This window comes from Talpa occidentalis, unplaced genomic scaffold (genome assembly GCF_014898055.3).
Source record: "Talpa occidentalis isolate TD23 unplaced genomic scaffold, MPIMG_talOcc4v2.1 talOcc4.11, whole genome shotgun sequence".
NCBI classification, from domain to species: domain Eukaryota; kingdom Metazoa; phylum Chordata; class Mammalia; order Eulipotyphla; family Talpidae; genus Talpa; species Talpa occidentalis.
The window spans coordinates 101422920-101448623 of NW_023601104.1; the positions used below are offsets into that span (position 1 = coordinate 101422920).

The following is a 25704-nucleotide window of genomic DNA, read 5'->3' on the forward strand; positions in this document are numbered from 1 at the left end:
AGCCGAGGCCGGGTCCCAGCTGCGCGGGGGCGGGCGGGGGCCACGTCGTTAGCGTGTCCTCCGAGGCGGAAGTGGCGGCGTTGGGGCTAACCCAGAGCCACTTGGCAACAGTTTTTATTCCAAAATGAGGGCCGATGGGAGTCATGAACTGGGCTCTTCAGCGGCTTATACACTGGAGCTGAGAGTGGTTCCCAAGGAAGTTCCAGAAACCAGAGGACCCTCCCCCTCCCCGCCACTGTGGCTGCAGCCCCAGTGGGTGAAGCCGGTGGGCAGAGCCCCTTGGCCGCACGTCCCAGGAAGGAGCCCTGCCCTGGGCCACTGCTGGTGGTGGCCACTGGCTTTGCGTAAAGGGCTCGGGCGTGGAGGGCACACCAGCGGCCTGGGGCTCTGGTCCCCTGAGGCCCGCCTGCTCCCTGCAGAGGGGCCGCAGGCTCGGGCCCCAACTCCATGGTGCCTGCTGACCTGTGCGCTGGCTGGGACGGGCCTCCGGGCGCTGTGGCCCTGTGTGCGCGTCCTTGCTGAGGGTGACCATTCATGGTGGGGTGCCCCACCAGCTACGAAGGCCCAGGGGTGAGGAAGGTATTTGCCGCCCGAGGCCAGGGCCTGCACTGACCAGCCCTGCGCAGCCAGCTTCCGGCGCCCGGCCACTGAGCGGAAACTCTGCTCTTCTGGAGGTTGCTGTGACCCCGTGGTCTCATTGTTCACCCCCTTAAGGCCTCACTCAGGGCTCTCCCACCGGCCAGGGCAGGGCAGGGGCTTCAGAAGCTGGGTCTCTCCACACGCCCCAGCCCGGAGCAAGAGAGCCTGGACAGGGCCGGCAGCCTGAGTCCAGCGGGGCCACCAGAGGCTGCCCGTGTGGACGGGGCTTAGGGCAGCTACCTGCCCAGTGGGCAGGCTCAGGCAGGCAGTGATCCAGGTGACCAAACGGTGCCAGAGACGAGGTCTAGTCCCCGGGGCCGGGCCAAGGGGCCGCTGCCGTCCACTCCAGAGACGCGTTCTCTGAGGAGGGCTCGGGACAGCCCGCTGCTGTGCTCAGGCGGGGCGGGCGGCTCTCTCTCAAAGTGGGAGTTTCCCTGGGAAGCTGTCAGGAGGAGAGTGACCCCTGGCGACTTCTGGCTGGGAGAGGGGGGCTGGGGGATGAGGAGCGCAGAGACCCCGGCGTGCAGGTGGGGTGCCGGTGGAGAGCCGACCCCCGGCGCTGCCACCCTCTTTCGTGGGCTCTTGGACCTTTCCGCTTCAGTGGCGGTGGCAAATGTCACGCTGGTGACAAACAGGCAGGCAAGCTGCGATTAAAGTTACTAGACCCTGACGTCTGTACGCGGTTACGGAAACATTTGTCACACACAGATTCAAATAAAGTATTTTTATGGACTTTAAAATAACTTAAAATAAATGCTACCTCGGCGGCGCGCTTTCTGCTGCTCTCCGCAGAAGACGTCCGAGAGCGGAACGCGTGTTTTCTGAATTAAAAAGAGAAAGTTGAGTCTCCTCCCCCTCTGCACTTGGGTGCTGTTTGTGGACACTGGGTCTTTAACGGCACATGTGAACCCCAACACAGGACCCAGGTGAGGCGGTTGTGCCGGGTGGCGGTGGGGGCCCAGGCGGCAGGGGCGGGGCTCCCGGGGCCTGGGGATGGGGCGTCTGAGCCACGTGTCTGCAGCAGAGCCGCGTGGCCCGTGGAGCCTGCAGAGCAGTGCAGGCCTCGGCGGCCCGTGGTGGGTGGGCCGGGCAGTCACGCCGCGTGTGCTGTGCGAGGGGCTGGCCCCTGTCCAGGAGGCCCTTCCGGGAGGTGGGCCCAGCACAACACTCGCCCCAGTCTCAGCTGGGCGCCCGGGGCAGCAGGGTCTGCACCCCGCATGTGCCCCTGCTCTAGGGCCGCCTCCCCCCTGCTCTGGAGGAAGCAGGTAAGTCCGGTCCCAGGCTCGTGTGCTCTGGCTGCCGCTCCTTTGGCTTCGCCCTCATCCCTCGGTCCTCCAAGGGTGACACTGAAGACCCTTTTCTGGCAGCCCCCCCCCACCTGCTGTTCCCCTGCAGCCTTCCGCGGGGGTGGGGATTGGGCCGCCGAGGCCCCCCAGAAGGTCTTCATTAGACATGTGCTCAACTGTAAAATCACAATAAATCCTTGGTTTTGAGAGCAGAAGAGTGAGACCCACGAAGGCAGCTCTATGGTTTCTAGCGGCGCTTCGGCTCTTTGGACGAGCCCTGGAGTGGAGCCCCACGGGCGCAGCCGTCTGTGGAGCCCACGTCCCAATGCCACGGCTGGAGCCCTGCCTCGGAAGGCAGCTGCGGGGCCCACAGGCCCCAGTCTCTCCGGGGCTTCACCAGCCACCTTGGCCAGTGTGCACCCCGAGTCTGCTGCGGGCCTGTTTCTCCCCAGCTGGGTGCGCGGGCCGTCCCCCCACCCCTGTGGACAGCAGCAGATGCTGCACTGCCTACCCGGTGCCGCCGCCCACTGGGGCTGCCTCGGTGGCTGCGCACTCTGGACAGTGGCCAGAGGGAGGGCTCAACTGTGCACCCGGTCACCCTGGCCACGTGCCCCGGCCACCGGCTTCCCGGGCCCGCACGGCTTCCTGCAGCACTGCGCACAGCGGGTGGGGTTTAAGGCCAAAGAAGAGCGGCAGGATGAAGGCCTGCAGAGTGTTTCCCAGCCCCAGCTGATCGGATTTCATGTTTACGTTCCACGCTAGTCACGGACCTGCGTTCTCTTCTCGTCCTTTCAGTGGCAAAGTCGTCTCCACTTAAAAATGCGCCGCTAGGGTCCTGCGAGGACAGGGGCGTCACCCGGCCTGCCAGTCATCAGGTGCCTTCTCCTGCCAGCATCACAGAGAAGGCTGGTGGCCAGGTTTAAAAGAGCGGGATTGATAGTCTATTTCTAAAACAAGGAGCTGCAAGTGGGGATACCCCTCCTCAGCCTCCCCAGGACCCGACCACTCCTCAGCCTCCCTTTGCTGCGGGCGGCCCTCACGCAGCAGCCCTGTCCTGGCCTTGCCTTCAGGAGCAACCACGGCGGCTGCTCCCTCAGCCCCAGCAGAGTTGCTCAGGCTCCCGGGAGGAGCTCCAGGAGCTCCTGGCTGGCTCGAGCGGAGTCCTCCAGCAAGCGCACGGCAGCAGGCGCCAGGGGGCGCTCGGGGCCTGCACCCCACTGCTGTTGGGAACGGAGGCTGGCGGTGGCCAGGGTGTGGCCATCACAGCCTGCGGGAGGGGAGGGGCTGGAGGCAGATCCCCAGGGTGCTGGCAGCTGGGTGTGCCTGGAGGCCCCTGTCCCTCTCGGAAGCTGGGCCCTGCACGGCCTTGGAGGCCCGGAGCCCAAGTGGACAAAGCTGGACGGCGTGTGCCGTGAGGTCCACAATGGGAACTGCCGTTCCTCAGTCATCAGCCGGCTCCAGTCAGCCCATGCACGCCCTCAACCACGTGTCTCCCGAGCGTGTAGACCTGAAATGGCCCCCATTCAACTCTTGCTGCCAGCCTCAGCCCCACTGTCCTGCCGTCTGCCTCCAGGTTTGACTCTGGAACCACCCAGAATGCAGCCTGGCAGACAGTTTCAGCTCTGGCACCTCAGCCCTCCCAGCCAGGGGCCACAGCGGCTTGCCGCCCAGGGCAGGAGCCGGCGTCCCGGGGTCCTGTGGAGAGGCCGGGCCTGCCTTAGGCGTCCTCCCACCACATGCCATGTGCGCCTTCTGCATGTAGCCCTGGGGGTGCAGAGCCCCCAGACAGTGTTTGCGCCCCGTGCCTGGGCCACCTCCTTGCAGGCACTGCGCTGCCCGCCGGGCACTCACTTCCATGGTCTTCTGGGAAAGTCATTTCTGTCCTCCAGGCTGAGGAAAGTGCACGTCGATCTTCCAGCATGACCCGGCTGTGCAGGCTGCGCGGGAGCTCCGGCCACTGATTGGGGCTGTCCCCACCGCGGCCTGAGGCAGTCCTGCTGGAGCAATGCGGGCAGCCCCGCGGGGAGAGAACCAGATGGATCGGTGGCCACTCGCCCCATGGGGCCCCTCCAGGTGGCTCAGGGAAGCTCAGGGCGCACGCCGGCCGTGGCCCCGCTCCCCCTCGCACGCTCCCAGGACTTGAGTTTGCCATCAAAGCATCCACAGTCCGGTGAGGCGGGAAGGCGGACACCCCGTCAGAGTGGCCATGATATGGCTGCCAGCCCCTCCCCTCCTCACCCCCACCCCCACTCAGGCCGGCAGCCACAGCTGGACAGGAGCAAACAGCTGTGGCCACTGGCTGGGGGAGGCTGACCCATGGGTAAACAAGCCAGCACCCGCCCCATGGGCCAGCGAGGACCTGGTCCTAAAGGGAAACAGCCTCCCGGCACACGGGGAGCCTGCTCTGCCCACAAGCTCTGGAATCTGGTCACCAGGGCAGTGTGGGCCTCACCCCTCCGACCTCCTCCAGCCTCACCAAGCTGTGCCTGGGCCTTGTTCAAGCAACAGCGCCGCTGCAGGGGCGTGCAATTAATAGAAACAGGCGAACTGGTGGGGTCTGTGACTAATGGGAAGTGGGGGTTCCACGCAGGGTGGGGGGCGCGGGGCACAACGGGCGGGGCCTGGGGCAGGTCCCTGCAGGGGTCCGGCATCTCCCCCAGCCCTGGGCTGCCCACCCCGCAGACAGGGCTCCGCTGCCTGGCCTGTCAGACAAGGCCAGGGGAGGGGCGCGGGGCCCCTTCCTTCCCGCCGCCGCCTCTGCTACGGGGCTGGGGTCACCCCTGAAGGAGGCCGCCCGCGGGGGCAGATGCTGCTGGCAGCTGGCGGAGCCCTGATCAGAGCCCACCAGGGCAGAGTGTCTGTGGCCCGGCCCTGGCGCGGTCTGGGGTGCAGGGGGCAAAGCAGCCGAGGGCGGGGCCTGCAAGCTGGTGAGCCTGACGAAGGAGGTGTCAGCAGTGGGCACCCAGCCCAGTGCCGCCGCAGGGCCAGACATCAGGGAGCTGACAGCCCCCAGCCCGTGGGAGCAGGCCCGAAGCGCAGGTCAGAGCGCCCCTGCAGCAGGCTTGCAGCTGCGCGCACACCCCCTTTTCCCGGCCAGTCACGCATCAGTCACGCACTCCTGCCAGGCAGTGCCACCCAGGGGTACCGCGGATGTGGGACCTTCCCACGGCAGCCATGCTGGGCAGTGCTGGCCCAGCAGGCCCCACAGGCTCTGTTGGTTTGGGAAATTGGGCCCAGAATGTGGGAATGTGGGCGGGGCCGCTGGGGGACAGGATGGAGGCTTGGGGTCAAACACCTTTGGGGGCACTTGGGGGTGTTTGCCTTTTCAGTTCAGGTTCAGGGAAGTTTTCCGGCTGGCCCATCAGGCACAGGGGGACCGGCCCACGAGGGCCGTCCCCACTCAGCCTCTGCCAGGACAAGCCTCCTCTGAGCAGTTGCACCCAGGGGTGGCCCTGGGCACCTACATCAAGCCCTCAACCTGGGATGGCGACCCTGCCTGGGGACAAGGACTTCGCAGGCGTGAATAAGGATATCAGGACTTGGATTTAAAAAAATATATTTATCATGTAGAAGAACTGGGGTTCAGGCCAGAGGCGTGGGGTGAGAGGACCCACCAGTGTCAGAGCAGGGAGCAGAGCAGGTGGATCCACTGAAATCCACTGCTGAGGGGAGCAACGGGAGACAGGAGGGGTCTGCTGCGCCATGTGGGTAGCTCCCTGGCTGGGGGTAGCACTCAGGCCGCAGAGGTGACCGCCTGAGACTGATCCCTGGGCCACCAGGGAGGCGCTAAGGATATCAGGACTTGGGGGGGTCCACAGCGGGCAAGGGAGGATGACACAGCCACACAGAAGGGTCACAAGGAAGGGGAGGCAGAGACGGGGACCCGTGGAGCGAGGCCTGGAGGCCAGCAGGTCCCCCACCCTCCCAGGTCGCTGGCCTCCGCCCTCGCTGCGGCTCCACCTCTGGCCTCAGACGGTACAAGCGAGAGACCTGCTGTCTCCGGCGTCCTGCTTGTGGGCCCTCTTCCACCCCCCGGCGCCAGCAGGAGAGGAACTCATGCATTTAGAATGAGTTTGACCCAGCGCAGCCCCGGAGTACAGGCTCGTTCTGATGGATCACCAGCCGGCAGAGCGGATCGATACACAGAACTTTCCAGCAGCCCTGTTCTTAATTGCCTCTCTGAAGCCCAGGAGGGGGCGGGGTGGGCTCTGGTCCCTGGCAAGAGGTGGGCGCTGAGGCGGCCAGACCTGAGGGAGGCCTTGCAGCTTCCCCTCTGTGGAGTGGGAACTCTGCCCGGCTGGTGTTCCTGGAGGCGCGGGGGGCTCTGCACTCGTGGGGGGAAGGGAGTCTGCGCGGAGTATCTGCACAGGGGAGGTGTTTCTTCCTTTTCAGCCTCGGGCCGCCCCCTACCCATCTCTCCTGCTCAGCGTCTGCCCCTTTGTCCCCCAGCAGAGTCAGGAGCTTCCCGGGCACTGCCAGGTGTGGGGGTGGCCCCCCGTCCCGGGCCCTGTGCTGCTGCTGGCCACGGTGGGCCAGGTGGCTCTGGGCCCCTTCTCCTGGCATTTCTGGAGGTGAGTCGGGGAGGGGACATGAGTGACTCCTCTCCCAACACAACTGTGGCCCCGTGTTGTTCACTTCTCGGGGAGACAGGTGTGTCTGCTGCTGGGGGGGGTGGGGTGGGGGGGAAGGCAGAGAAAGGGAAGCCAGTTTGGAGGGTGGGACTTGGGGCCTGGACGACTGGCCAGGGCATGCGGGGTGGGCCTGGCCAGCTGCCCTTGATCTTAAGTGGATCAACACAAATAACAACCATTAGAGAAGGAGGCCAGCTAGACTGCCCAGCAGCCCTTCGGGCCCTCACCAAAGAGGCCAGCGTTAGCTATTGGTGACCGGAGGGGCAGAGGGGCGGGGACACCGGTAACTGTCCTCACTGCTCTTCTGCAGGGTGAACACTCTGACATACTCATCCTAGCCAAGAGGACGTGGACGCAACAGCAGCAGGCCCAGCAGCGTGAGTCACGGGCCCCACCCGGGCCTGCTCATGGCATTCCGGCATGTTCCATCCGGCTTCTCTTTGGGGTGCAGGGCAGGGCTGAGGGTCGGGGGCCTTGGCGTGGTTCTTCTGGCGGTGTCTGCCTACACCCCTGGCAAGATGCAGCAGGTAGACGCTGCGGCTCCTGGCCCGGGGCGCCAGCAGGGGGCGCACGCACACGTGGCCTGGAAAGGGCGCGGCCAGGAGGGTGCTGGGAAGGTCCTCCCACAGGGGCCTGGAGGCTCTGGGAACCGCAGGCCCTGGCCAAGGTCAAAGGAAATCGCAGAATATTTCAGAACCCTGGGGCTACAGCCCAGACACTGTGAGCAGCCCCACTCAGAGCAAGCTTAGAAACGCCAGGGTGAGGGCCCGGGGGGCTGCTGGGCGATCTAGCTGGCCACAGAGGGGCGGGAGGCAGTGGTCGTGGGCCCAGGAGGGCAGAGAGGCTGCAGCCTGCGCTATCAGAATGGCTACTCCCAGGTGACGTCCTGGCTGGGTGGGGGTGGTGGTGGCCAGGAGGAGGGAGGTCGGGGGGAGCGCATGGGGGGAGCTCTGTTGATGGGGGGGTGCCAAGGAAGGGAGACAGGCTGGCTGGGGGATTGGGCCCGGGGGGGGGGGGTTGGCGCTGGGGGGACAGGCTGGTGGGGTGGACCAGGCTGGCCTGGGGCTGGCACCGCCTGGAGCATTCTTCTCTCAGGCCCATGGCGCCTGCTCTGGGCCGCCAAGCCCGGCCCCCCTGCGGCCACCTGGGCCGTCTCACAGTATGGTGGCGGGTTCCAAGTGCCAGCTCCCCAGGGCCCCGGGAGACCGAGCCCTCTAAATCCCCAGCTCGGAGGTCACGTGTGTCCTGCCCCCCTCACAGGCCTGCCCAGACCACCGGGAAGAGCTAAGGGACAAGTCTCATTGAGAAGGTGGGTGCTGGGGAGGGTGATGGCCTCCTATTTTGGGAAAATGCAGTTTGAGGTGACGCTGCTGGAGGGCCCCAGCAGTTAGCAGTTTCTCCTGCCGTTGGGCTGCCGAGTCCTGCACGCCGCCACGCTCCCCCGCCTCTGCTGTGTGGCCACGGCCATGGGCCGCTGGTCTGGAGGTAGCAGCGGGTCACTGTTTCCCAGGATGCCTTCTGAAGGCACTTTGCGTCTTGAGGGCTGGGCTGGCACTGACAGCCCTTGTGCCTTTCCTGCAGGGGGCTCAGCCTCCCAGTGTCCCCCTCTGCTTGCCCCTGCCCAGGACCCAGACATGCCCCCTCTCTGCCTCGCACAGCAGCAAGTCTGCCCTGGTCCTGGGCCACCTCCAAGGGTGTGTGGCGGCTCTGTCGCCAGGGTCCCGGCCTGCACCTGCCCTGCCTCCTGGCCAGCCCAGCCCAGCGGCTCTGCCCTAGAGAGTGAGGACCCAAAGGCCATGCAAGCTGCTGCGGCAACAGGTACCTGAGTGTGTCAGCAGCCTGATCCGCGGGGCGCAGGAGCGTGTGGGAGGCCCGGCAGAGGGCGGGGTGAGCACCCACAAGTCTGTGTCGATGCTAATCAGTAAGTTGAGGATAAGGTCAGCGTGGCCTCGTAGCAGAGTCCAGAGACGGACAGGATGCCAGCATTTGATGCTGCATGGCCTTCGCGGCCGGCCCCGGGGGCGAGGAGAGTCGGCCATGTTCCCATTGGCCAAATGAGGGGCGCGGCCTCCCCAGAGGGGTGCCAGCAGGCCGAGTCTGCCCACGACCAGGCAGTCCCAAGTGAGTCCTTGGTGTGAGGCGCCAAGACAGCAGTCTGAGCTGGCCGCAGGGCAGGAAGGGCTGGGGGTGAGTGTGTAGGACACCCCACTTCTGCAAAGGTCTCTGCCATGCAAACACTCACCAGGACGCATCAAACGGTAGCCCTAAGATGTCCACAACTACCTTGAAAAGAAAAGGATGCTGGGCCTCCTTGGCGGGCAGGGGTCAGCCTCAGAGCTATGAAGCTACCGCAGCCACTGCAGCCTGAGTGCGACCCCCAGCCAGGGAGTGACCCACATGGCCAGCAGACCTCTCCTGTCTCCCCTCAGCAGTGGATTTCAGTGGATCTGTCTAGTGAATCCTCTCACGCTGCACCCCAGCTCTGTATGCATAAAATAAATCTTTAAGAAAAAGAAAGAAAAAGATGGCTTGATGGGTAGAGGGACGGGGAGACGGTCAGGCAGGCCACCGAGGAAGCTGGGGCGACGTGCTCATTGTGGACTCTCGGCCATGGGACGTGGGGTTTGCTGTACAGGTTTTGGGGAAAATTTGAATATTTCCATAATAAAATGCTAGGATGGGCCAGCACCCAGGGCAGAGCATCAGTCTCCAGGACATCGCCCCGCTTGTGTGCTATACAGAAGTGTCTCTGCAACGCAGACCTCCCGTTCTGGCTCCCGCTCTTTGGATAACCCCAGAACCACGCCGAGGCGCCGTGCTCATGTGGGAAGGCCCTGGCTCCTCTGCCAAGTGGAGCAGCACAGAGCTGGTCCTGGTCACGGGCCTGGAGCCCCCAGCTCTGGTCCAGAGATGCTGCGGGGCCCGCAGAGACACCAGCCAGACGCACCTGTCCCTGGAGACCCAGCTGTCCCGCCTGCACCTGCGCTGGGCCCTCACCTCGGTGCTGGGCCCTCACCTGGGCGCTGGGTGAGGCTGCTGAGCCTAGCCAGGCTGGATGCCCCGGCTGTCTTGCATCAGGCAGCGGTGCTCTGGGGACAGCTGGGGAAAGCTGGGGACAGTGGGAAGGCGGGGCTCAGGGAACCTTCGAAGGGCAGCTCAGGGATCCCGAACACAAAGGGAAGGCTTGGCCCTCCCGCAGGGCAGGGCAGCTGATGGGGCATGTGCAGGACCCAGGCCAGCTGGGCTGGCCGGGGCATGGGGGAGGGCCTGCCTGGGATGCAGGGGGCGCTGCCTGGGATGTGGCGGGGGGGGGGGGGGGGTAGCTGCGTTCTCTGGGCCCTGGGCTCACCTGCGGGTCAGATCATGGAGCAGGCCCCAGACTCTACTCCTAGGTGGGGCAGCGGGAGAGTGAGGGGGCTGCCCCTGGCGCCCCCCCCCCCCATCCAGAGGGCTGGCTGTAAGGGCATTCCCGGGAGGGCACGCCCCGCCCCAGCTCTTTAAAGGAAAACACGCTGGAAATCCGATAAATGCCGCCTTCAGAACTGAGGCCGGGACAGAGGGGCATGAGCTGCGGTGGAGAGCCAGGCAGGTGGGGCCCGGTCAGCTCGCCTGCGGGGGCCAGGCCACCCCTCCAAGGGCAGGCTCAGCAAGGGGGGCGCCGGTGCTCAGGCTGTGGGGGGCTTGGGGGTGCCCAGGCTGGAGGGAGAGGGGGTTGGGGGGTGGTGCCCAGGCTGGGGGACAAGAGGGTACTCAGGTAGAGGGACAGGGGATGCCAGAGCTGGGGCCGGGCAGGGGAAGGTAAGCAGGCTGCAGGGTGGGGTGGGGTGGGGTGGGGGTGCGCAGCTTGGTGGGGGATGAACACCCAGTCTGTGATTCCCCTCCCACCCCCGTCCCTCCAAGGGAGCTCAGGCCTCTGCGGGGTGGATGACCTGCACCCACATACAGCTGCCTAGGCAGCAGCGCACCCCTCCCTTGCTGCTTCCCTCCTGCCTCCCCACACCACCTCTTACCCATCACACCCGCCCGTGCTCCCCCTGTCCTTCCTCTTCTCTCTCCTCCCCCTTTGCCCTGCCTCCCCCCTTTTCCCCTCCCCTCACCCAGGCACTTTGGGCTGCCACTGCCCACTGCACTGCGCCCTTACATCCTTGTCCCCCAAAGGGCCGCCCTGGACACAGACATCCCCAGTCTACCCAGGCCTGTGACCGTCCTTCTCCCAAAGCGCCTCCTGGTCCTTCCTACCTGCCTAGGGCTGTGCTTCTTCCACTGAGCCCCCAGACCCTAGGGGGCCTCCTGCCCCTGCTCCCCCTGGCCTCCCCTGGCCCACCCGGGTCGGCCAACACAGGCAGTGGGTGGACAGGAGGGCACCTCTTCCTGCACCTGCGGCCTGCTCGCCGCGGGGCCCTCCCTGTGTTGATGTGTGCGGAGGGTCCGTCTCTGCCCGGGACCTCGACTAGGGCTTCATCCAGGCCCTGTGGGCTGTCTCCAAAGCTGGCCTCCAGTGCTGGCCTCCGTGGAGACTCCTGGCTGCCTGGGAGGGAAAGGGTGTGCAAGGGAGGAGCAAGACAGGGCAGAGGGGCAAGGAGGTGGAGAGCACCAGCCAGGTGAGGGGGGGAGTGGGGGGGGTGGCGGGAAGAGGAGGCCAGGGCAGGAGGCTGCCCCAGAGTGGTCCAGCACTTACAAGGCAGCCGCTCCCTGTTCTCCTGTCTGCTGGAAGAGCCCGTAGTCATGGGTGGAAGATCCCCAGCACCCCCTCTCCCCGGGGCACAGTGCGCCCCGTAGGACCCCGGCTCGCCCGCAGGCTGTCTCACGGGGACCCTGGAGGCCACCAGGACTTATGTAGACAGTGGATGCTTCCCGGCCTGGTCCTCTGAGGGGCCCTGCTGAGGCCTCCTGCCACAGAGGCTCTAGCCCCTGGGTCCTGGGGAGCCTGCTCCCCTGGGGAGCCCCAATTCTGGTTTGTTCCCTCTGCAAAGCAGCCTGCAAAGCCCCGATCTGTGACCTCTGTAAAATGGCTCGCAGAGCTGCCGTGTGGCCACAGTACTGGAAGGGACTGAGGGTGATCAGGGTGGCTCAGCGTGGGCAGGCGCTCCTGGTCTCCGCGGGAGACCCTGGTGGCGGTCACCCCTGCTACCCTGAGCTGGGTGGGCAGGCAGCGTTTCCAGAAGGGAAGTGGCAGGAACAGATTCAGGGGGGTCTGTGGATCTGGGGTGGATGAGTCTGTCTTTCCTCTCCTTTCCCAGCCCTGCTGCCTGAGGACTTCTGCTGGGGTGCCCCCGCCCTTGGCAAGGCTGGCTCGGCCGCGGGCTCAGCTCCGTGAGCCTGAGTCCGGGCGCCGCCTGCTCTGCCTGCAGCAGCATCCTTCCTATCGCTGCCGCCCGGGCCCGCAGGGCAGCGGCTCCTGTATGCCGAGGTGTCTTGGCTCTTATCACGGGTGCCACGGTGGCTCGACAAATATTTGTGGAGAGAATAAAAATAGATAACAAAGCCCGAATTCTACCGTGAGGGCGGTGGGGAAGGAGGGAGAGTTAAGGCAACCCGGCCCCTGGGGGGCAGAGGCGAGCGCGGGGCGCCGCCCTCTGCAGGGCTCGGTGGCTGCGGCGCCCCCCGTGGCTAAGGCGGGTGGAGGGCTCGGCCCGGGGTCACTGACCCCCTGCCCGTGGCCGGTGTCCCTGCGCCCCTCCCAAGCCCCCTCCGCGCTTACACCAGGGCAGAGGAGCCGGGCCCGCCGGTGAGAACCGGGGCCGCACTCCCCGCGCCTGTGCAGCTGCGGGGCAGACTCTGCGGAGGGGCGCGCCGGGGCCCTCGGGGCTCACGGGGCCGGGCCCTGCCCTGGGGCCGCGCGGGGCGGCCAAGGAAAGCGGCGCTTCCCCGGGCCGGGCGGCCCCGCGGCCGGGTGTGCGGGGTGACCGGGTCGGGTCTCCGCCCCGCCCGGCCCGGCCCGGCCCGTGCCCAGAGAGGGGCGCCGGCCCCGGGGGAGGCCTGCGCGGGTGCGGGGCGCCGGGAAGACCCCCGCGCCCCAGAGGGCGGGGCCGGGGCGCGGGCGGGCGAGGCGCGGACGCGCGAGCGGGGGGCGCGCCAGGGGGACCCCCGGCGGCGCGCAGGGGCCCCGGCCCCCCGGCCCCGGCCGCGCGCCCCCGCGCGCCCCCCGCGCGCCCCGGCCCCGCGCCCCCCCGCCCCGGCCCCGCCCGTGACGTCACGCGGCGCGCGGCATTGTGGGGCGGGGCCGGCGGGGAGGGCGCCGCGGCGCCATTTTCGGCGGCGGGCGCGGCGGGGCTGGAGCCGGAGCCGCGGGGCGCGGGGCGGCGGCTGCGAGAGGAGCCGCGGGGACAGCGCGCGGCGGCCGGGGATGCTGCGGGGCGGCCCTCGCCTGTGACGCGGCGCCGCGCCTGAGGCGGCCGGGGCGGCGGGTCCCGCGCACGGCCCGCTCCGCGCACGCGCCCGCCTCGCCGCTGACAGCTGAGCGCGCGGCCGGAGCAGCTCGGTGAGTGGCCGCCGCGCCTCGGGCCCGGCCTGCGCGGCCCCCGCCCGGCCCTCCCGGGGCAGCGGCGTCTCCCGGCCCGGCCCTCCCGGGGCAGCGGCGACCCCGGCCCGGCCCTCCCGGGGCAGCGGCGACCCCGGCCCGGCCCTCCCGGGGCAGCGGCGACCCCGGCCCGGCCCTCCCGGGGCAGCGGCGCCCCTCCCGCCCCCCCTCAGCAGCCACCTCCCCCCTCCGCACCCCGCCTCGGGGCCTGTCGGGGCCTCGTCCATGTCCACTTCCCAGCGCGGCCCCGCCCGGGCCCCGCGCCTCAGCCCGGCGCGTCTCCCACCCCCGCGTCCCCGCCCGGCCCCGGCCCTCGGCCCGGTCCACTTTCCGCCCTCGGCCGCCGCCCCGGTCCGCGGGCCGCCCCCCCCCGCCCCCGGCGCGGCCCTGCTGGGGCGGGGGCGACCGCGGCGGGAACAGCTGGGCCCGGCCTGCGGGGCGGCGGGCGGGCGGGGCGGGGCGAGGGCCCGGCTGGCGGCGACTCGCGGACAAGCTTTGTCCGAGTCCCCCGCGTCCTTCCGCCCCCGCCTCTCCCGCGGCACCGCCCTGGCGCGCGCCTGCCCGGTCGTGCGGGCCGCGGGGCCCTTGGCGAGGCGCCTCCACCCGCCTGCCCGGGTCCGTCTTCTCTGCCCGAACCTCCCATCCCCGGGGCGCCCGGCTGGCCGCGCTCCTGCTGAGCCCGCGCGGCCGGCAGACGTGACGGGGCTGTGGGGTTCGGGCGCCGCTTCCTCCGCAAGCAGAGGCCGCACAGAGCATTAAAGGCTAAACCGGCGCCGGGTGGGTTGGATGGTTTTATCCCGAAGGTCGTTGGCGCAGGCGTTGGGATCGGCGCTGCTCATTGCTGCTTTGTCACTTGAACAGCAGGCGAGATTTCACGTTATGCTTTTGATAAGTATCCTTGCAAAAAAGATGCTTCAAAAAAGTGTGAGAACCCCAGCAAGTGAGATGCACCGGTTCCACGCTGTGTGGATGGCTGCTTGGAATTAGTCAGATTCCAGAGCTGTTTCTGTGCAGCGTGACTGATGGATCGGCGGGCTAGCTCCGAGGACCTTGCACAGTCCAGTGAGAACCCACTAGGAAGCTGCAGCGCCCTCCCCGAGTCTCCATCTTCCTATTTTCTGGGTGTTCCTCGCAGGGACTGGCGACAGGCCTTAGCTGGGTGGGAGATTTGATTGGTTGTTCCCTGTCCTGGGCATCTGGAAGGATCCCGTGATAGTAAATTCGAACAGTCAGCTGTGGGGTTGCCCGTGGGAGGCCGGCATGCTCAGGCCAGTGACTCTGGGTCTTCAGAGAATGCAGCGGGCGTTGCCAGGCTGGGTGCCCCGGGTGGGGGCCTCTGGGCCAGTGACCTCCCTGCGCCCACCTCCTTTACCTTGCTCAGCCGGGGCTTGCAGGGAGAAGCCCTGTGTGAGAATCGGCATCTCCTCTGGAGGGAGGAGGGAGGAGGTACCCAGAGGGGCGTGGTGCACTTTGCGTGTCATCCCATGACTGCACAGCACACGGCCATGGCTCCGCATAGCCTTCCCCGGGCCATTGACCGTCTCCCAGTGCAGTCACGTAAAGAGAGACCTGGAAGGGCCTCACCCAGTGGCGCAGCGATTGAGTACTTGGCTGCGAAGCTGCCCGCAGCCTCTGCAGCGCCGGTTCGATCCCCAGCCGCCGGGCGAGGGTCCCACATGGCGCGCAGACCTCTCCTGCCGCCCGCTGCTCCCCTCAGCAGTGTGCTTCGGTCCTTCTGCCTGCTCTGCTCCCCGCTCTGGCTCTGGTGAATTCTCTCACCCTCCCGGGCTTCTGCGTGTACCCAGTGCTTGTATCAATAAATAAATAAATCTTTAAAAAAGAAAAAAAGAGAGAAACCTGGAAATGGGAAGGCCAGGGCGGCATGGAATGTGGAATTTGTCTAATCCGGAAACAAGCGGGATGCAGAGGGGAAGCGGACACGTCGCCCAGGCAGTGGTCGTGCTACCCCAGAGGGAGTGGGGGGTCCTCACGCGGAGGGAGCGGGCAGGGTGCTGCTGGGCGCCAAGTGCTGTGCTCGGTGTGCTCGGTCGTCGGCAGCTGCGGCTCTGGAGCTGCCGCCCGTCAGGGAGATGGGTGTGCCGGGCACCCCAGGTTGGGTGAAGCTGGGCGCCCAGTGCCCTGAGGAGGTGATTCTGGGTCTGAAACTTGAAGTACTGGCCACGGGGCAGGGGTGTGTGTGGGGGGGTGAGGGCGAGATTCTCGGAGGAGCCCTTGCTGCCGCCCGCGAAGTGGCTCTTCGGGGGTGCTCTGGGCTTCATCCCTGTGTGGAATGTGGTTGTGGGAGCTGTCACTTCCGGTCTGAGGGGGGCCTGCGAGGACTGGCGCGGCTTTGTCCTGTGTGACGCCCACCACCCCTCTCCCTGCTGGCCAAAGGACTTCCTTGGCAGGGCTGGCGACGCCGTCGTCCCTGCCCACTCACGTCTCTCTGTGAGACCTCCCTCAGGGTCACCTCCCTCTTCGGGTGCTTTTGCCAGTGTCCTGCGGCGCCCCGCCCCGTCTCCCTTGTCTTCCTCCTGCCCTGACGTCACCCGGCACGCAGGCGGGAGCCCCTCCTCGCTTCCCGCCTGCTCCCTGGCGCTGGCTACGGTTCCTTATTATTTCACATGATTACTTCCTTAGCTTAGCGCCTGTCCCCCCACCCAACCCTCAGCCTCCCGCCGGCAGGGTTCTGTGTGGCGTGTGCAGCGCCAGTGTTCGGCACGCCATGGGCGTTTAGTGAGTGTTTATTGAGAAGCATCTGGAGCTCCTTCCTTGTTTCTCACGTAGGTGACTCACCTGGCCGGTGACACCCACCGGGGCTGGGAGAGCAGGAGGAGGGGTGGGGAGTGTGGCTCAGGCAGCCAAATCCGAGTGCACCCGGGCACCGAGCGGGAGGTGGCGGCTGGAGCCACGACCGACGGGACTTAGGCAGGAGAGGAGGGTTTGCGAGGCCGTGTCTCAGGCCCAGGAGGTGGTGGTGTCTTAGGGGACCCCCTCCCCGGGGCCTGACAGCTGGGGACTGCGACCGGCCCTCGGGCTGGAGGGCGCGCCTGGAGAAGGGCAGGCCAGCGGGAAGTGGGCAGGAAAGTCGAAGGACATTGGTTTCTAGAAGATGTTATTTTTACCTTTTTAAAATTTTTTTAAAAAATTTTTTGAAAAGATTTATTTATTTATTTATTTATTTATTTATTTATTTATTTATTTATTTATTTATTTATTTATATATACAAGCACTGGGCACAGTCAGAAGCGCGGGAGGGTGAGAGAATTCACCAGAGCCAGAGCGGGGAGCAGAGCAGGCAGAAGGACCGAAGTACACTGCTGAGGGGAGCAGCGGGCGGCAGGAGAGGTCTGCGCGCCATGTGGGACCCTCCTCCGGTGGCCGGGGAGCAGCCGGGGATCGAACCGGTGCCGCAGAGGCTGCGGGCAGCTTCGCAACCCAGCGCTCAACCGCTGCGCCACCGGGGAGGCCCCCTTTTTGAAAATTTTTACATACAAGAACTGGGGTGCAGGCCAGAGGTGAGAGGACTCCCCAGAGATGGAGTGGGGAGCAGAACAGGCGGGTCCACTGAGACCCACTGCCGAGGGGGACAGCGGGGAGATAGGAGAGGGCTACGGCGCCCTGAGGGCAGCTCCCTGGCAGGGGGTGGGGGGTGGCATTCAGGCCTCAGCGGGGACAGCCTGAGACTGACCCTGGGCCGCAGCGGCCGAGGCCCCTGAAGGTGATTAATGAGCCTTGAAGTTGTGGCTGAGACTGCTGCTCCTTCGGCTGCAGGCGCTTCCGCCCCGCATCCTGCCGCTGCCTGGTGAACACCCTGGGTCGGGAGGGCACTGGGGCTGTTGGCTCTCGTCGCTGGAGGCAGAGGGGAACCGTTCTGGGCGCTCAGGACGATGTTCCTGGCGGCTGTACTCACGCGGGAAGCAGGCGAGTGGCGGCCGCTGTCCTTGCGCCGCTGCGCCGAGTCCCTTCAGACTCTGGCTTCCCGCGCTGCGCCTCGCCGCTTCCGGGTAGGGCCTGGGCGCTGGCCGCCGCCGCCCGGGCCGTTCTCCACTCCCGCGGCGCCCGCCTGCCTCGCCGTCGGCCGCCTCCATCTTCGGTGGGGAGCACCTTCCCCGTCCCGAGTTCCGGGCGTCCTGTGCGGCTCTGCTTCCCTCTGGCTCTGACTTTTGGACCCAGATTTAACAGACTGGGGTCAGGCCGGGCCCGGGTCAACGCTCTGCCTTCAGGCCCAGGGGTGGGGACCTGGACCGCCGCTGTGGTGCTCACCAGCAGCACCCCGCGGGGGGCGGCTTGAATGACGGGAGAAGGTGCGTCCCCGCTGGGGCGGGAGGCACCCTCCGGCCCGCTGTCAGTCACCCGAGTCCTCAGCAGACCCGGTCTGGTGTGGCGCCCCTTTCACTCGGCTCCGGGGGCGCGACTGCTGCGCGGGTGCGCTGGTCGGTGTTTGGAGATTCTCTTTTGCTTTGGGAAGCCGAGGGAGTGATTCACGAGCAGAGGCGCCAAGACTGAATGGACTCTTCCTGCCGTTCTGTCGCGTGCGTTCGACACCCACCTCAGGGCGCCCCCGGCCCCTGCCAGCTGTCATTGCACCGCCAGCGAGTGAGGTGGCTTCTACCCCGAGCGTGGCTCTGCCTGCTCTGTGCTGAGCGGAGGTGCCGTCACACCCGTTTGCCCTCTGCGCCCCGCGGGGCAGGGCCGTGCACCTCTCTGTCCGCGTCCTCCGTGCCGCCCCCGCCTGCCGCCCGGACCACTCTCAGGCCGCCGTGGCTGCCAGCGCTTGACCGTGCGGAGACTGACCCCACCGGGGAGGCCCTGTTCCCCTTTCTTCGGGAAGTGTGTTTAGGGGAAGCTTTGCTCAGAGGGTGGATGTGCCGTCGCCTTTCCGAGAAAGCGCCAGCGGCCGTGCTGCTGTGGCCCCCAGACCGGCGGTGAGGGCTGGGGCTCGGCCCCTGGTCACTTTGGCCCCTGGTCACCTGCGGCGTGAGCAGGCCCCGGTGGCGTCAGCGGCTGCTGTGTGGTGTGGTGTGAGTCTCTTACCCTAGTGAAAAATTGGGTGGTTCGGCCTGCTGTGCTGAGGCAGGAATTCTTTCCAGATTCTGGGCGCAGTTCCCCTGCCAGATCAATACCTGCAGCAGATGTCTTTTTCCTAATCTGTGCCTTAGCTAGTTATTCTTTGGCAATGCCTTTTTGATAGTCAGAAGTTTAAAATGTTGCCTTCGGGGCTTCCCTGGGGGCACAAGGGGTTAAGTGTCAGCACTTTGAAGGTATCAGCAGCCCCTGCAGCAACCCGAGTTGGATCCTCCATCAGGGAGCTGCCCACAGGGCGCAGCAGACCTCTCCTGACTCCTCTCAGCAGTGGATTTCAATAGACCTGCCTGTTCTGCTCCCCACTCTGTCTCTAGTGGATTCTCTCACCCCCTGCCCCGCACCTCTGGCCTGTACCCCAGCTCTTGTATGCATAAAAAATAAATCTTTGAAAAAAATAAAATGTTGATGCCACAGAATATCTGGCTTTTCTTTGCAGTTCTGCTCCAGGGGCTGTTCTCTGTGTTTAGATTCTTTTTAAAAAAAAAAAAAATGATTTATTTATTTATGCATACAAGAGCTGGGGTACAGGCCAGAGGTATTGGGGGGGGGGGTGAGAGGATTCACCAGAGACAGAGTGGCGAGCAGAACAGGTAGATCCACTGAAACACACTGCTGTGGGGAGCAGTGGGGAGACAGGACAGGTCTGCTGCGCTGTGTGAGTTGCTCCCTGCCAGGCTGGGGATCGAACTCGTGCTGCAGAGGCTGCGGACCGCTTCATAGTGCGGTGCTTAGCCCCTTGCGCCACCAGGGAGGCCCTGTGTTTAGATTCTTTTGCCCTTTTTGATATTTGCCTGAAGAGACAAACCTGTTGTCCATGACAAATTTAAATGACTTCGGTGCCCTGCCCGGCTGATAGGTTGGCCCCTGGGCTGCTGGGCCCGCTGGACTTGAGCAGGCAGTGGGGAGAACCCATGGCGGGCCGGGCCCCTTCCCCCAGGCCGTGCTCCACCAAGTGCTCCCACTGGGGCGCCTGGCTTTGGAGGGATGCACACGGACCTGGACGCCGCTGCTCGATGGTGCGCTTCCCTTTGTGGATTGTCGAGGCCAGCGTGACTGACGCGCTCTTGCAGGCCCTGGCGCAAGGCAGGCGTGGGCGCGGAGAGAAAGGGCTCGCGTGGCCTGGCTAGACTCTGGGAGGGCCTGGTGGAGGGACGCTTGGTGGCGCCAGGAGGCGGCAGGGAGACAGACTCCGTGTCTTGGCCTCTGCCAGCTGGTCGGGGAGCCCCGACCAGGCCCTGGGGGGTTCTCCTCGAAGGCGGGTGGCTCTGGGGAGTGGGTCGCTGCTGTGACATTTGGGGATGAAGCAGCCGACGGCGGTGACACAAACTGCAAGCAGCTCTCGTGTTTTTCTCCAGTGGTGTTATAACTGGAAAAAGACTGAGACCTGCCAGGAGACTGTTGGGCTTTGCTCAAGAACCCAGACTTTGGGGTGGATGCTGGGGGTGACCCCTGCTTGCCCTCCCCTCACCCACCAGGCAAAATCCAGACGTCCCTTGAAGACCCAGGAACTGGGCTTTGCTTCCCTCTGCGAGCCCATTGCCCCGCCCCGCACGGTCTGCGGTCCTGCCCCTGCTGCTGTAGCGCCGCCGCCTGCCTCCTCCTGCCTCCTCGCGGCCTGGAAACCGGGCTGGAGCCGCGTGCCGGTAGCTGGAGAGGCGTGGAGGCGCGAGAGCTCGGGAGGCGCGGCTTTCTGTAGCGCCCCTGCAAAGCTAAAGCACGATGGGCCCCCACGCGGGGTTTTGTGGTTTCTTTGTCCTGTGTGGTGTAATGCTTTTGGAAGCGTGGCTGTGTTTAGGGAGACGGGAGCCGCCGTGCAGACCTTCTCGGGCTTGCGGAAGCGCTAAGCCGGCGTGCCCGTCGCCAGAGGGAGCCCTGGGCCCATTGCAGCCACCCCGCCTGCTCCCCAGCCCCCGCGGGCCCCCCAGCCCCCGCGGCGGCCTTTTCCCATGAACCGAGCCGGCCTTCGTGTCCGAGCACCTGCACCGCGCGCGCTCCATGTTCAAAGCGCAGGTTTATTGTGGACAGGGAGAGGGGGGGAGCAGGGGACTCCGGCGCAGACACACCCGGGCGGAAAGGGCCGCCCTCAGGGGGACAGGCTGGCCGAGAGAGGCCTGCTGGTCGCGGGCAGCAGCCTCTGCCCGGGAAGGTCCGTGAGGAGAAGTGCCCGCAAGGTCGCGGTCGCAGGCGGGCCGCCCCGCGGAGGGAGCGGGCTGGTGGCACGGCGGGGGGCAGGGCTGCTCTGCTTTTCATCTCCCTGGGCGCCCACGCAGCAGCCGGGCGGCGGGCACTCCCGAGGGCGGGCGCTGGCACATGCCCCTGAGAGCTTCGTGGGCCCCTCCGGGCCGAGTGGCTGGTGGAGGGCGGGAGCTTGGTCCCAGCTCTGGGGCTGGGGTCCAAGATCTGGGCTTTCGGGCCACAGGTGCGGCCCTTCCTGGCGGCGGGGGTGCAAGCGCCCTGGGGCCTCTTGCCCCGATGCTCCTGCGGGCCGCGCTTCGGGGGCCCATCGCCCGGGGCTTCCCTTTCCACACGGCGGCAGGAGCCGTGGGACTCACTTTCCTTCCCCACCCTCCTCCGCCACGCGCCCTTTTTCAAACAATTGAGGTGACACAAAATTGACATGACACGAAACTTCCCATTTCGGGGTGCAGTCGGGGCGTCCGGGGCTTTCTCTGTGGCGGCAGCCCCATCGGGCCGGCGCCCACCCTGCGCCTCTCGCCCGGCTCAGTGTGGACCGGCTCCGGGCCGTGCAGGCCTGGCCTTTTCTGGCCTCCGCTTTCCTTCCGACTTTGGGGGGTCAGGCTGCTGGGCATTGCCCCGCCTGGTCCCCGGCGGAGTGAGGGCGCGTTCCTCAAGGGGGAGCCCGTCGTCATGTGGACGTGGTCGTCGTGGCCGCAGCCGCCCATGCCCGCGCCTCTGTGCCCAGCTTGCCGTCGTGGGCGAGGCTGCGCAGCGGCGCCTCTTCCCGTCCCGTGGTGGGCGCTGTGCTCGCTGCGGCGGCGTCGGGCCTTCCCGCAGCCGAGGCTTCAGACGCCCGGCCAGGCGCGCTCCGCCGGCGCCGAGAGAGCGTGGCCCGTGCCGTGCGCTGTGCCCGAGGGCGGCGCGGCGAGCCAGGCCTCCAGCGGGTGCGGCGCTCGGCTCGGGCCCTGTTCCGGCCGGGAGCTGCCCTGTGGGAGCTGCCCTGCGGGCGCGGCGGAACAGCACCTGCGCACCTGGCCGCGGGAGCCCGAGCGCGGGAGCGGCCCCCACGCCGCCGCGGGCTGCTGCACAGCTGCTGTCGTGGTTGCGTCTGTAGCAGAGTTGCGCGCGTGATTTTGTGTTTATTGTGTATGGATTTAAGACTCTCTGGGAGTGGTTTCAGACTTACGCAGCAGTTGCAGAGGGGGTGCCTCAGTCCCATGCTCCCTGCACCCGGCTTCCCTAGTGTCCGTGTCCTGCGTTACGGGGTGTCTGCCGTGAGCCAGGACCAGCCCTGCTGTGTGATGGCTGGCCAGACCCCACGTTTATTTGGATATTGTGGGTTCCCCCCAGTATCCTTGTTCTGGCAGGGCCCCCCCAGCATGTCCCGTTGCACTTCATCAGACTTGCCCTGGGCTGCGACAGCCCTCGGACTCTGCTTGGACTCGGGTCCTCATGCCCTGGCAGTGTGGAGCGGGCTAGCCGGCGGTATGTGGACTCTTCCCTCGGCCGGGTTTGTCTGGGTTCTCCCTGCTCATGGACGGACGGGATTCTGGGTTTGGGGGGAGGTCACTGGGCGCAGTGTTGGCTTCTGTGCTGGTCACTGGCAAACTGACCTGGGCTCTTTGGAGATGTTCTGACTTGGGGCTGGCCAGGAGTGGGTGAGCCGGGAGGCCAGTGAGCTCAGAAAGGAAGGTTCAAAAGCGAGGTGGGCTCAGCCCAGGGACTCGGGAGCCCACTAAAAAGGAGGTCCCACTGGCCACGGCTGGAGCAGTAGAGCAGACGAACTGGCAACTTAATGGCGTGTTCTTTAGGCCTGGCCTGAGTATCACGTGGGCACCGCGGGTCCACGTGCCTGATAAGGGGGAGGAGGCAGAGATGAGGCCGGGCAGTGCCCTCGCCTCTGGCCCGCCCCCGCCCGGGGCTGGTGTGCCTGGACCATGCACTCAGAGGCCCGGCAGGAGCTGGCTCTGGCAGCGGGAGGGTGCTGCTGCCCCTGGCATGCGTCTGGTGGCTTTGCCAGATCATGGGGCTCTCATCTTTGGGGTGCCGTGCCCTGGGGCCGCCTCCCCTCTCCCCGTCTTGTGGCCCTGCGCCTCCTTCGCAAGGGGTGTGCTCTGTGGTAGGATGGTAGACGGGGTGGCTTCGTGGGGCTGGCCCCTGGAAACGGGTCCTGGCACGTGTGGTCACTCAGCAGCCCGTGCTGGCACTTCCCAGCATCGGAGCAGGGCCTCCCTCCCGTGTGGCTGGGTGGCGCCTCTCCTTGGGTGGTGTTCTGGGCCCCGTGGTGCAACTCCTCCGATGGCTTTTCATTTCAGAGGGAGGTTAGGCTTTGCATTTTTTCAAAAAAGCATTTTCCAGAGTGAAACCGGGGGTACAGAATCGAACATGGCCTGCTACCAGCCCCCATAGCCTTCACCTCGCGTCCTGTGCCTGCTCTGTGTCCTGTGCCTCCGCGGTGGCGCCGGGCGCCGTCCAGGGTGCCGTGGCTGCTGTGGTGACAAGGCGGCCCTCCTTTTTAGAGAGCACGTCCCGTCAGGCGGTGCCGTCCTATCGGGGTGGCCGTCCTATGAGGGGGTGGCCGTCCTATCGGGGGTCTCCGTCCTTTTGGGGGTGTTGTCCTATCAGGGGGTCTCCATCTTATTGGGGGGTCTCTGTCCTCTCGGGGGATGTTGTCTTATCGGGGGTCTCCATCCTATCGGGGTGTCATCCTATCGGGGTCTCCATCCTGTCGGGGGTGTCCATCCTATCAGGGCGTCTCTGTCATATTGGGTGTCTGTCACATGGGGGTGTCGGTGTGTCGGAAGTGAGCCTCATTGTGGCAGGTGCTGTGAAGGAGACCCTTCCCGCCCTCGGCAGCCTCTCTCGCCCATCAGTTTCAGACCTTTCCTTCGGGGCGCACAGGCCGCGGAGGACAGTGAGAGGACCTTGCTCAGCGCTCCTCAGCGCTGCTGACCCGGCTTTCCAGGCCCCGACCGCCTCCCTGCTCTGTCCTCCCCTTGTGGAATTTCAGGGCCCGGCAGGCCTGGCGCGGTGCGTCCCTGCGGCCGGCTGTCATGACGCAGGCTGACGCGGGAGCCGTCCCGCTCGGCTCTGCCCTCGTGGCTCTTCCCGCTCCGGCGCGCAGCGCTCCCCCTGCAGCTGCGCCCGCTTCTCACGGGCTTGCCCGGGGAAGTCCAGTACGGAGAACTCGGCGCCCCTTCTGCGTTGCGCTGAGGGAAGAACACCTTGCAGACTTCCAGAATGTCGTTCCTGGAACGAGAAGCCTGTTCTGGAAGTGTCACTGGACTGTCTGCCGCTTGCAGCCTCTGGCGTCGTGGCGCGCTGCCGCCCTCCCTTGAGAAGTGCTGCAGGCGCGAGCCCGGCGCGGGCGCACATGGGCCTGCCACGGAAACGCGTGTTTCCGTTTTTCAATTGTTGATTTGCTTGCTTGCATCTTCGTTCATTTTGGGGCAGTATTTGGCTTCTCCCCTCGGGCGCCATCCCGCCGGTGCTCCCCCCAGCACAGCCCCCGCCCAGCCCGCCCCCGCCCTGCTCGTGCCTCGGCTCTGCGGGCGCCTGCAAGGCCCGGCTCCCTGACGCCTGGCTGGGCGCTCCGAGCCCCGGCGTGAGGGAGACAACCTGGCGTTCGCCCCCCTCGCCCTGCCTCGCCTCCCCTCGCGGCGTCCTTCGCCTTCCATGTGGCCGCAAGTGGCGCGACAGTATCTGAGTGTCTTTTATTTATTTTTTATTTTTAAAATATTTTATTTTATATAATTCTTACATTTTTCATTTTTTTTTTCTTAAGGGGTTTGGAATTTTTTTTTTAATATTTATTTATTTATTTATACATGCACTGGGTACAGTCAGAAGCGCGGGAGGGTGAGATGATTCTCCAGAGCCAGAGCGGGGAGCAGAGCAGGCAGAAGGACCGAGGTACACTGCTGAGGGGAGCAGCGGGCATGGTAGGAGAGGTTTGTGTGCCATGTGGGACCCTTGCCTGCGGCCGGGGGATCGAACCGGCGCTGCAGAGGCTGCGGGCAGCTTCACAGCCCAGCGCTCAACCTCTGCGCCACCCGGGGAGGCCCACATTTTTCATTTTTGCACAATGTGTGCATTTTCATCTCGGTTAGATTCCCCATACCATTGCACCCCCCTTATTGTGACCCCAGTCTCTCCTCTCCTCCCCCCGCCCGCAGTGTGCCTTTGGTTTACAGTTACTTGTTGATTTTGGTTTTTTTCTTCATTATAATTAGTCTTTTTCTGCTATCTTATTGGGGTTTTCTAAATTCCTGCTCTTTTATTTTTTTTACTTTTGGGTGGAATGGGGTGTGGCCAGAGGTGGGGTTGAGACAGTGGGGGGCAGGAAAGGCAGATCCACTGAAACCCGCTGCTGAGGCGGGCAGCGGGAGACAGGAGGGGTCTTCCGCGCCCTGTGGGCAGCTCCCCGGCCTGGGGTCGCACTCAGGCTGCGGTGGTGACAGCCTGAGACTGACCCCTGGGCCGCCGGGGAGGCCCGAGAGTGTCTGTTTTGAGAGAACGTTGTTTCAGGGTAATAATGAAGACAGGCGTCTTTATTATTCTCATTCCCCTACAAAGAATGTCGACATCTTCACACACGTGTACCTCGCTGAAGACGCGACCAGCTGACCCGGGACGAGCTGTCTAACCGCCTTTCCTTTTGCTCTTCCAGGATGCACGACAGCATGTCCACAATGGTGTACATAAAGGAAGACAAGCTGGAGAAGCTCACCCAGGATGAGATCATTTCTAAGACCAAGCAGGTCATTCAGGGGCTGGAAGCGCTGAAGAACGAGCACAACTCCATCTTGCAGAGTCTGCTCGAGACGCTCAAGTGCTTGAAGAAAGATGACGAGAGTAACCTGGTGGAGGAGAAATCCAACATGATCCGCAAGTCGCTGGAGATGCTGGAGCTGGGCCTGAGTGAGGCGCAGGTAAGGGGGACGGCGTGGGGGCGGGGACGGTGTGGGCTGGGGGACAGTGGGGTCAGCGTGGGAGCGGGCGGCGGGACGGGGCCGGGATGGCGCGGGCGCAGGGACGGTGCGGCATGGCGAGGGCTTCGCGAGCTGCCTAGCCTGAACAAGGGGAGTCTTTGTTTGCAGTCACTACCGGGCGTGGTTGGATATGCCACATAAAGGGCTGGTGGGGGCAGGACTGAGTTTTAAAGGCAGGACCAAATCGGAGGTGACTGTGTGTGTCGCTCAGGATGAGACTTGGCTGCGTTCATCGCAGACGCTGCGCCAGCGGTGGCTTCAAGGGGCAGGCGTTTTACCTGTCGCGAGGCGGCCCAGAAGGGCCCGTGGCTGCTGGGTCAGGGGATGCCTAGGTCCTGCCACCCGTGGCATTGCACGCTGCTGCCCGTCG

At 65.6% G+C, this 25704-nt stretch overlaps 1 protein-coding gene across 10 annotated transcripts in view; it reads left to right on the forward strand.

Annotated features, from left to right (window-relative positions):
* The first annotated feature begins 12977 nt into the window (after positions 1–12977).
* The window catches only part of KLC1 (kinesin light chain 1), a 35897-nt gene continuing 23170 nt past the window's right edge, over positions 12978–25704 (forward strand). For all 10 annotated transcript variants that reach the window (XM_037504078.2, XM_054692826.1, XM_037504077.2 and 7 more), the window contains exons 1-2: positions 12978–13037; positions 25013–25274. In XM_037504078.2, coding sequence (XP_037359975.1) covers positions 25014–25274 — 261 coding nt within the window. In that variant the 5' untranslated portion in view covers positions 12978–13037; position 25013. The remainder of the gene's footprint in view (positions 13038–25012; positions 25275–25704) is intronic.